The sequence below is a fragment of the Rhineura floridana genome, chromosome 16, assembly GCF_030035675.1.
Source record: "Rhineura floridana isolate rRhiFlo1 chromosome 16, rRhiFlo1.hap2, whole genome shotgun sequence".
Classification (NCBI taxonomy): Eukaryota; Metazoa; Chordata; class Lepidosauria; order Squamata; family Rhineuridae; genus Rhineura; species Rhineura floridana.
The window spans coordinates 16,380,457-16,392,258 of record NC_084495.1 but is presented as its reverse complement, the minus strand read 5'-3'; the positions used below and the strand labels follow the sequence as shown (position 1 = coordinate 16,392,258).

At 43.3% G+C, this 11,802-nt stretch overlaps 1 protein-coding gene across 3 annotated transcripts in view; it reads right to left on the bottom strand.

The window, feature by feature from the left end:
* Nucleotides 1–3,253: 3,253 nt before the first annotated feature.
* SH3BGRL (SH3 domain binding glutamate rich protein like) overlaps nt 3,254–11,802 on the bottom strand; it is a 59,074-nt gene continuing 50,525 nt past the window's right edge. For 2 of the 3 annotated variants that reach the window (XM_061598224.1, XM_061598225.1), the window contains exon 4: nt 8,120–9,006. In XM_061598224.1, coding sequence (XP_061454208.1) covers nt 8,974–9,006 — 33 coding nt within the window. In that variant the 3' untranslated portion in view covers nt 8,120–8,973. Of the gene's footprint in view, nt 9,007–11,802 lie in introns of all 3 variants that reach the window. The other variant, XM_061598223.1, reaches the window with a different exon arrangement.

Here is an 11,802-nt window from a genome sequence, read left to right as displayed (position 1 = left end):
TCAAGTCACCCTGAAAAACAAAAATACTTTAGTTGCATGAGTGACTATCAGCTTTTTATATGTTTGTCTGTGAAACAAGGTTCTACACTGCCTCCTTCTGAAGCTTAGCAGAAGCTCACTGTATTCACTTTTGGAAAACCACAACATGAGAACAAGAGTGAGCAACCTGTTTCAGGCCAAGGGCCACATTCCCTTCTGAGCAACCTTCTGAGGGCCACGTGCCAGTGATGAGCAGGGCCAGAGGCAAAAATGGGCAGGCCAACAGACATAAAGTTTACCTTTCCTCTCTATGCTAGTTTCTACACACACTTGCATTCCCTTCTCTATCCCCCATCCAGGCAAAAGTTCAAGGATACAGTCCAGCCAGACAAAACCACGGAAGGAAGGTGTGAAGCAAGGCCGGTGGGTGGCGTGGCCTGGTGTGTGTGTGTGGTTTGGGGCAGGGCCAGATTATCCATTAGGCTTAGTAGGCTGAAGCCTAGGGGCCCGGAGCTCAATCCGCAGAAGCAGGACAGGAGCCGCGGATCGTGGGACAAGAGCTTCCAAACTGCCCACCATCCCCCCGCTTCATTTACCTTTTTCTCTGCTACATGCACGCATTGCTGCCATAAACCAAGATGGCGGTAGAGGCTTCAGCCCCTTAGGGAAACCTCGGCCGCCATCTTGATTGACCGCAAACCTGTGCGTGCAGTGTGCGCAGCCGCAAAAAAACAGGAAAGGTAGGTGAAGCGGGGGGGATGGGATGGGACGGGAGGCAGCTCAGAATCAGCCTAGGGGCCCTCCTCAGCTTAATCTGGCCCTGGTTTCGGGAGAGTCTTGAGGGCCAGATATGGAGGCTTGGAGGGCCCCATGTGGCTCCCAGGGCAGAGGTTCCCCACCTGTGCAGCAGAGTGTAGGCACTGGAAAACATTGCTCATGTGGAATATTAATTTAAAAGGCAGCTGTTATGAACACAAAATTACCTTAACTTTATCTGACTTTTGTCTTAAGGGTAATAGGCCCACATCCAGATATGCCCCATGCGGCGTCTCCAAACAGTTTTTAGAAAGAAAAACAAAACGGAAATGTTATTTTACCAAAGCGTGCACCGCCACACAACTTGGGAGCACATGGAATTAAGTTAAGGCAAGAGCTTTGGGATGACGGGTTCAGATGAAAAGGGGCCTGACTACATGGCCTCCTCCGCTGTCATGTCTTTGTGACATTTTGTATTAGATGGGCAAGATTCAGCCATGGATTCAAAAGTTATCCATTGTATAAACATTACGTTATGTGTATCACTATGAGATAGGGAATTCAAAGATTCCGAGGGCAAGATGGTTGGTTTTTTCCAACCCTTGCACAGCATGTTACAATAGATCTATCAGCAAAACTCCATGTGTACAATGCAGATCCCACTCGTTGGATGGGCCAATGGTTTTTATTCTTGCATTTGCAATTCTGACCCTGAATATCTCCCTGGTCAGTGGAATTGTTTTGCAAGCCAAGCTCCCAGAGTTGTACATTTAGTGGCCAGTTTTCACATATAAAACATGTTTTCCTTGTCTTCATGACTGCACAGAAACATTGAAATGATCTTGCCCTACCCACAGCACAAAAGGCACCATTTTGTCATGAATTCAGGGTTTGGTGGTGTACAGTCTATGAAGTCGCCATCCTCTAATCTAGTTCCCTCCCATAACAGAGCAAGCACATGTATGAATGAATTCCATTTTGAAGTCTCATCTTCTTGGGGGTGGAGAAAGAAGATTGTATTAGGGTAATAGCATCTGCAAGAAAGAATTGTCCTGGGGCAGCAAGTTTTGTACACCCATTGCTCCCCTGCGTACAAGGCTGATTAATGATGGTGTTGAGACCAACCAACTGCAGTGGTGTTGGTACCAGCCAACCTACAAAGCTGATCACTGTGTCTTTAAAAAGGAATGGAGCGGCCCACACCTGCACTTGAGAATAATAGCAAGACAACACTGTGATAGCTATTTGCATTGGGAAGAAAGCTTCCATTGGTGCCGATAAGAGCTTTCCTCCCACAGCAAGCAGCAGCTTCAGAGGATCAATCTGCAATTGTTTTTTTAAAGATGTCTTCAAAGCTTTTTTAAAAAATGTTTTAAGATGTTTTGTTTTAATGTATTTTAAAGTCTGTTTTTATGATGTTTTAAAGTGTTTTTGGTGCTTTTGTTTGCCACCCTGAGCTCCTGCTGGGAGGAAGGCGGGATATAAATCAAATAATAAATAAACAAACAGGACCACAGCAGTACAAGGCTGGGGAGGGGCCAAAGCACACTGCCAGAGCATCTGGTTTGCATGCAGAAGGCCCAAGGTTTCATCTCGGGCATCTCCAGGCAGATCTGGATATATTGCCTGCCTGAAACCCTAAAGAGCCACTGCTAGTCAGTGTAGACCAGGTGTGGGGGACCTTTGACACCCCAGATGTTGCTGAATACAACTCCCATCATCCCTGCTTGCTGGGACTGATGGGAATTGTCCATGCTTGCCAGGGATGATGGGAATTGTAGTTCAACAACCTCTGGAGGACCAAAGCCTTCCCACCCCTGGTGCAGACAATACTGAACTAGACAGACCAGTTGTCTGAGACAACTTCCTATGAAAAAGCCAAATCCTTTCTCCTCAGCTATTACGATCCTGGTAATCACCATCACCACCATTAAATGTAAAAATATGAGTATCATGTTACAGGTAGTTTGGCCCAAAATGCTGCTATGCATCATCACTTCCTCAACAGGAGTTCCAACACCCACCCTATCCATCGGCTGAGGTTGCATGGCTACTGAGCATGCTCAATCTTCATGGGCTATTTTGGTGGCAGCCCCCCTCCTTAGGGTACTTCTGCAAGCCTCAGTGTTTCTCAGTGCTTGTAAATATCTCCCTCTTATTTTTCAGCACTCACAATGCGAGGTTGCTGTTAGAGAACGCGATTAAATAAAAGATAATGAAATAAAAGTTGGGTCCGCAGTTGACGATAAAAGGAAACTAGAAGACAGGCAGTGGTCTCCAGCTTAACACAGAGACATGTTGCACATTACAACTAAACGGAAGTTACTAAAGCTTGCAGGTGTTGTCAAGTAGAAACTTTTTATTATGAAATGCTCACCCCGTAACATAAAACAGTGAATGGTAAGAGGCAGATGTGCAGCCATTACTACAGATTTTTGGAATTTGAATTTCGTCACGGTGTGTCGACTATCAATATTAAGACTAACTTAACGGAAAGACAAAAAACTCTACTAAGAAATTTGCAATTCTTGTGAAATATCTTTTAAAAAAAGAGAGAAGGAGCTAGAACATCTCATGACTAGGGTCTCCAATGCAGAACCCAGAACAGTCACAGAAGGGAAAAGGTTTTTTTAAAACAACAACTCCAAACCATTAAAAACAATAAAGACAGCCATGAATAAAACAACTTTAAAAAACCCAAGGTAGTTAAAATGACAAGCCTGATTTTTATGAATAAAAACAAAAGTGTTCTCTCTTAAGGAAAGAGTAAATTCTCTCTTTGGGCTTTTAAATTCAAAGCATCAGAATGCAATTTCGTTAAGTCTCATAAAGCAAATGGGAAGGACTGCAGAGATCTCAGCGTAGCTCTCACTTTGGTGGACATACACCTGGGTTTACTACTATTACTATTGGACATTGGAATGCTCCTCCGTACAAACAAAACAAAAACACACACAACCTCCACGGAGAAATCTAGAAGAATTCTAGGTTTCTCCCTGACATGCTAGACCCTTATATAAAGGGACTTTTCTTTCTGCATGATGTAGTGCCAACCTATGGTCACACAATAAATTATATAATAGTAGTAGTATCATTTTTGTACAGAAGCACATTAGATCACTTGAGGCTCAGATGTATGCTTACCACCTCAGTGAGAACTAGTCTCTTGCTGGATTATTAAGGTAGACATTGAAGCATTTTGAGGTACATCATCTTTTTCTTTTTTGAGATAGCAAAAATGTTGGTTATGTCAGATCTCCTATAATCATTGCTTGCTGCTTCAACCAGTAAGCCAATCTAGAGATAATAATTGCCACAATGGCATTCAGAGTTGAAAATCTTTCCTCCCCAAAATCAGAAATGATGAGAAAGTTGACCTGAATGGGGCCTGAAGATGGAGCTATGACAAGACAAAGATCAAAGCCGGGCATAATGGCTACAACCAAATCAGTATAGTGGGAATTTGATCACAGCACTGATTAAAGCCTGTCCTTGCTTTGACACGAACATAAAAACCTTTCTAGATCAGACGAAACTGAATGTCAGTTCTAGCATTAGGTTTCCAAATAGTGCCTAGTCAAAAGTTTCCAGAAAGCACACAAGCAGGGCATGCAGCCAGCAGCCCCTCAGCTGCTGCCCTCAGCCACTGATATTCAGAGGGAGACTACTTCCAAACTTGGAGGTTTCTTTTTGTGATCATGGCTAATAGGCACTGATAGACTTGCCCTCTATGAATTTATCTAATAAGCTGTTAAATCCATGTAAGCCACGGACCATCCCATCCCAAGATAGCAAATTCTACAATGGTGTTGATACCAACTAAATGCTGTGTCTCACTGGAAAAGTCTTAATATTTTACAAATACACTAACTCAACATTCACAGCTGCTGACTTTGTAGGGGTTCTGATGATGGGGGGGAAAGTCTGATTTTAAAAGTTTGTTTTCAACAAAAAACAACAAAACTTAAGCATAAACAGCTGCAATTTGCAGGCCATTTGAAATTGCTTTATTGCAACACTATGAGTCAGTTAAACACTCCAAGATGTCTCATTGCCTTATTGGTGACGGAGATGACAAGAAAAGGAAAGAAATCAATAAATTCTTTCTAGGGTGCTTTCCCAGGAATGCCAAAATTGCCTTCCGAAATTGCCAGATGATGATGGTGATTTACAAAGGAACATTTGTTCCCACCTTTTCGATACATATCTATTTGGAAGAAGCGACACCTCCTGGGAGGAGAGTTGTGGCGATAACAGGCCTTGTACTTTTGGATACCCACCACTGATTCATGCAAATTCAAAACAGAAAGTAAGGACTTGCATTCAAACTTAGAAGAGCTATTTCCCCATTTTTTTGACTTTGTAAGAGTTACATTCCCAAGTCCTAAAGCAGCCAAATTAGTAAGAAAAGCATTTCTCAACTTCACTTGTAAAAACACCCTGAATCAGCAAACATCCATTGCAGAGTCTAAAATTTCTCAGTGCTTGTATAAAACTGAAACATGCACATACATTCAAGTTCAGTATATGGACTGCAACTTAAAGAGACCACTGCTATACTTTGCTATGAAGTGTGTTCGTGCTTTGTCCTTCCCAAAGGAATTATTCTAGCCCACCCTTGGAACCATTTCCGGAGGAATGCACTTAGAACTGAAGTGCTGCCAGATGTTACTGCACTGGAGAGAAGAGAAAGGCAAAAGGAGGTTTCCTACCATATGGCAAAGCATAAAAAGGTCTGGTTCACACTGATGTGGCTTTGGGTATCCGTGGCCAAATGCAGTATGGGAATCACATCCCCATGGCTATGAGCCACAACAGACCTAGTGACTTTGCCTGTTTCAGTTATTAAAATTGCCACTGCCTATATCTCCGATATTCTAGTTCACATATAAAGGATTAAGCCAGGGGGTGGGGAATCTTTTTCAGCCTATGGGCCACATTTCCTTGCCAGTAACAGGCAAGGGCAGAAGTGGGTGGAGCAACAAATGTTAGTTTATTCACACATCCCTCCCTATCCTCCATCCAGGCAAGCGAGAACCCTCATTGGAGTTCAAGGACACATCCCAGAAGACACTCAAGGAAGGAGCAAAGCAGGGCTGGTGAGGGGTGGTGGCAGCAGATTGGGTCAAAGGCTAGATATAAGTAGCCCCCAGACCTGAGATTCGCCATCCCTGGATTACGCCATGGAGGATAAGGAACACGCTATGGGCTTTACAGCTCCCCTTCTTTCTTGTGCACCGACTGCTTCCTCCATTCCCTGGGTTGCTTCCAGACAAGCTGTTTATTGAGCTTTGCTCAAACACCAGAACTCACAAACATCCGGCGAAGCGGAATGTTGGAAGGTTCAGGACAGACCACAGAAAGTGCTTCTTTTGCAAAGCACACAGTTAAACTATGGGACTCACTCCCACAAAAGGCAATGATGGCTACTAACCTGGGTGCTTTAAAAGATGATTAAATGCATAGATATCAAAAGCAACTAGACATGATGGCTATGCTCTGCAGTACACTTCTGAATACCAGTTGCTGGAAACCGCAGGAGGGGAGAGTGTTTTCTGCTCAGGTCCTGGTTTTGGATTTCCCACAGGTATCTGATTAGCCACGGTGGGAACAGGATAAGAACATAAGAAGAGCCTGCTGGATCAGGCCAGTGGCCCATCTAGTCCAGCATCCTGTTCTCACAGTGGCCAACCAGGTGCCTGGGGGAAGCCCGCAAGCAGGACCCGAGTGCAAGAACACTCTCCCCTCCTGAGGCTTCCGGCAACTGGTTTTCAGAAGCATGCTGCCTCTGACTAGGGTGGCAGAGCACAGCCATCATGGCTAGTAGCCATTGATAGCTGGATGCTGGACTAGATGGGTCACTGGCCTGATCCAGAGGCTCTTCTTATATTCTTAAAGTCTGTGGGGATGTTATATGATGCCCACTGTTACCAAGCATTCAGTCTGATTTATTTGCAGTGAGGTTTTGTCATGTCAGACAACTGTTATGTCACACTTTCTAGTGTGTTTTCCCATCACTTTCCTTACCACAAAAAGTCAATGGGAAGGGGAGGTTTATCGTGCAAGAGTACCAAATCAATTTTAATTATGCAGCCTGAATTTTCTGATATGCAGTTCAATCCCAACCTCAAAATGGCAATAATCTAGAAGTGGCTTCCTCTTTCATTTGTAGGAATAATTAGGAAAAAATGGATAGCATGACCCTCCAAATTTTGAGACTATAGATTTGAGACTTAAGAAGGTTTGCAAACCATGGTTTGGAGACAAATTGTAATCCATAGCTGCTTGATGTAGATGTCATGGAAAACTACGGCAATTTCAACCCAAGAACAGAAGAGGAAATCTGTGCAGGAGAGGGATGAAAGCAGCACAGGAGCTGACAGCACATTTTCAATCCAAACTGAGCACAAGAGCATGTCCAGAGAAACGGCCCAGATAATTCATTTGTTCAAAAGCAAATAGTGTGAGCCACTTCACAGATTGCCCTGCTTCCAATTCTTTTGGACTACAGATTTTATACAATAGGGCAGCTGATTGCGGACTGCACCAATTTCTTCTAACATTATATCTAACATTTTCCACAGGAAGTAAAATGCAGATTAGCAGAGGCAGTCGCATAACTTTCTATCTTTTAAACTCCTTTTTCTTCTCAACTCTTTTGGATATGGATACTGTGCTCCTCAAGCTCAGCAGCCAGGTCTAAGGAATGGTAAGATAGTGATAAACTACACTATGATTAAAAAGTGAGCCTGATTTTCAGAGTGCTTGTATTTTGGAGAGAGTCTTGCAAATTGGTATGAATGCCGGACATAAGCACACTAAGTTGGTGTTTGAAAGGGAGGAAAGTCCTTAAAAGTGAAAATACTTGATAACAAGCATGAAGTTGACTATTATGATTAAAATCAATAGATTAGAAATGATCCTTGTCCAATATACAAGGGAACAAGAGTGGAAGTGAGGCTAACAGACTAAAGGTGTATGGCAGGATATTATTGGATTGGAGCCTTGGGGTTCAGCCCTATTCCTATGTACTTCTCCAAACCGACACTAATATTTCTTTCTAACTACAGGCTTTGATGAATCAGTCCCCCAAGAATGCTTTTTGGCTGAAGTTCTTGCCTGCTGCATGATAACAGCTCAATATTGCACAGAGTGAAAATCATCAGCACACTTCCTACAAGATGATCTACAGATTGCTGAAAGCAGCTTCATGGCATTGCAAATCCACACTGACAAGCCAAGAAATGTGGACCTTACTCACAAGATACCTTTTTTCAACATAGCAGCAAAAATTTACACAAACTCAGAACAACTATTATTCCCACGAGCAATTACTTGATCGTGCCTTCCAAGATCTAAATACACAAGCGCAGTTGAATGGAACTTTTGCATAACATAACATGAAAGGCTTTAATTTTTACAGAAGAAAGGACCAGAGCAGGATTTTGTGTTTTGGCTTATTTGTAACACGACATAGCTGTCAATGCACTTTTTACCATGACTGCACTAAAATGTTGCACATGTAGGCATTTTCAGGTCCCCAAGAGGCAGTTTTTTATGTAATAATCAAACCTCTGGTTTGTGAGAATTCCCCACGTTGGTCACTCCAATGAGAATCATAAGGCATATTTTAAAAAAGAGTCTAAGCTGTGTGCTGAAAAATTACGATAGACAATTTCAATATCCATCCTGCAAATTATTGAGATACCCTAACCTCAGCAAGCGATTACAATTATTACTACACTACATAATCTTATTTTTTTAAAAAAATCATGTTTTAAAAAGACATCAACATTATGGTGTTTTGTTATTTTTTCAGTAATGTTTTTGAGGCACTGGGGTTTATTCATAGAAGTTTTGCTGCCATGTTTAAACAGATCTATAAGTATAACAATAGCTCTCTATTACTCATAGTAAAACAAGATGCTTTTGTACATTTACAAAAACTATGCAATTGTTGAAAAGAAGATTACACTATTCAGCTGAGTGGGTGATTGCGAATCCACGATTTCTAAATGCTTCCTTAATGATATCTTCTGTCCTTGCGGCAAGAGTTGAGTTTTCATGGCACCATGTTGTATTCATTTATGGTGGGATGCTGTGTACAGCAAAAAGCATTTTAGGGACAAAAACAAAAACAAAATTTTCTTGAAGCAGAGAGAATCTTGCTACTGTATAAAAAGCTGCAGAAATTTCCCTTTGCAGATTATTTAAGGCTTTAGGCACAGAGGAAAGCATTCATGCTTCTTGCTTCGCCAGGGCTTCTGCCTCCTGGAACAACAACAACAACATTGTAGATGAATAAAATGGAAGAGTGTTATTGTTACTATCATTAAACAAAATGACAACTTGGACATGTGTGTTTGTTTTGATGGCTGCTGGAGGCAGACAAGAAAGGAAAAATTGTGGTGCAACTTGGGCAAATAACAAAGTCACATTGTGTAAATGGCAGAATTCCCACTGATCTCAGTTTTATTGCCGCTAACAGGATGGAGGAGACACTGTGTGCTAACACACTGCTAGCCAGGAGACACAATACTGGGCCTTTGGCTGAAGGCAGGCAACAACAGTGAATCAAACACCTGCTGAAACCCCAGCCTCACCTCTTCGCATTGGCTCTGTCGCTCATTCTTGCCGCTGCCTCTTCTGACCGGGGGGGGGGGGCTTGGACATCAGACTGAAAGTGCTTCATCGGATTTCCCCAGGTAGTAGTGGGCTGGGTGGGGGTGGCATGTGGCAAGGGAGCCATTGGGAAAGGGTAAGATGACAGGGCTTAACAAGGGTGAGGGCTGCAGCCTGAGTCACTTAGATGCCTGACAGTTCATGTTTCAAGGTGGGCTCAGAGAGTATCTGAAGAACGCAGGGGAGGCTGGTCCATTCGGGCAAATGGGGTGCTGCCCCACCCACCTGTCTGCCCTCAGCCAGCCCCCGCTTGCCTGCCTTCTTACTTGCAGGCAGGAGAGGGGGTGGCACTGCCTGTCAGCTTCCTCCCTCTTAAGGCTCAGTGTTGCTCTTGCAGAACTCAGCAAGGAAGAGGATGGTAGAGTAGCCTCAGGTGGAACAGAGACCTGTCTGGACTCGCTCCCGAACTCTGCCCTGTTGATATGGAAAGAGGTAAAGCAGGGGCTAATCTTTTTGTCCTTGCCTCCCAGGCTCTAGCTTCCCAAAGGCTGCTAACAGGCTTCATCAGAACAGCTTCACTGTGCCTCGTGGCCTAGTCTTGCTGTTGTAGACCCTTTGTTCCGGCACCCTCTGTGAATCTTTCCCGAGCAGTGGAGGTTTGCCCGTTAGGACAAATGGAGCACTGCTCCACCAACTTCAGTCTGTCCTCAGCCAACCCCACCTGCCTGCCTTCTTACTTGCATCCAGTCCAGGAAGTGACAACCTGTCGGCTTCCTCTTCCTTAGTCTCAGCCTTGTCCTTGAAGAACTCAGCAGGGAGGAGGAAGATGGGGGCAAAACTAGTTAGTTGGCTCTGCCTGTCATTGGCTCTAGCTCCCCCTACTGGTGGCCTCCCTGCCTTCAGTCCTGCCAGTCCCAATGGGTACCAACCATCGCTGGAAGAATGTGTTCCATTTTTTACATCTCTCACAGACCTGAAGTAGCATTCTAATTTACATAACAGCAAACCAAGAATGCTCTCCCTAGAGAAGCTCACCAGGTTCCTTCCCCAGCTTCATCCCTGTGTGTTTCAAAAGGCTTTTGCTGGCAATGAGTTTTTAAATCAATCCTTTGTTGGATGTTTCTGTTTTAGAAGCCTTGATGCTTTCAACTGTTTTTATTATTATTATTATTATATTATATTATTATTATTATTATTATTATTATTGTCTTTATTTATACCACGCCATCCTTCCAAAACTGGAACTCGCGGCGGCTTCCAGATAAAAAACACATATAATTAAAACATACAGAGTCTAGATTAAAATAAAATTAAACTAATTCCAATATTAAAACCATTCATACTTATAGCTAAAAGTTAATCAAAAAACCAGTTTAAAAATGGAGGAATTGGGCATTAGCAATGCAGTTCCCGTCACGCCCTATCTTTAGCAGCCGTCAGTACCAAAGGCTTGTTGGAATAGAAAGGTCTTTGCTTGACGCCGGAAGGACTGCAAGGAGGGGGTCATTTTTACATCCCTAGGAAGGGAATTCCAAAGCCTAGGGGCAGCCACCGAGAAGGCCCTATCACGTGTCCCCACCAGTTGTACCTGAGAGGGCGTGGGTATTGAGAGAAGGGCCTCTCCTGAAGTTCGACTGTTTTGATGCCTTAAGCTGCTTTGGATATGTTTTTAACAAATGTATACCTAAAGAAAGGTATCTATATCTATACACAACACCATCCAGGTTTGTCACCAAGCATGCACTTGATACAGCCAATCCTGGCTCCAGATATGTTCACAGGCACATCACATCACAGCTTTAGGTGAACGTAACCTATTAGAATTCTTTGAGAGTGTCAACAAGCATATAGATAGAGGTGATCCAGTGGACATAGTGTACTTAGACTTTCAAAAAGCGTTTGACAAGGTACCTCACCAAAGACTTCTGAAGAAGCTTAGCAGTCATGGAATAAGAGGAGAGGTCCTCTTGTGGATAAGGAATTGGTTAAGAAGCAGAAAGCAGAGAGTAGGAATAAACGGACAGTTCTCCCAGTGGAGGGCTGTAGAAAGTGGAGTCCCTCAAGGATCGGTATTGGGACCTGTACTTTGCAACTTGTTCATTAATGACCTAGAATTAGGAGTGAGCAGTGAAGTGGCCAAGTTTGCTGACGACACTAAATTGTTCAGGGTTGTTAAAACAAAAAGGGATTGTGAAGAGCTCCAAAAAGATCTCTCCAAACTGAGTGAATGGGCAGAAAAATGGCAAATGCAATTCAATATAAACAAGTGTAAAATTATGCATATTGGAGCAAAAAATCTGAATTTCACATATACGCTCATGGGGTCTGAACTGGCGGTGACCGACCAGGAGAGAGACCTCAGGGTTGTAGTGGACAGCACGATGAAAATGTCAACCCAGTGTGCGGCAGCTGTGAAAAAGGCAAATTCCATGCTAGCGATAATTA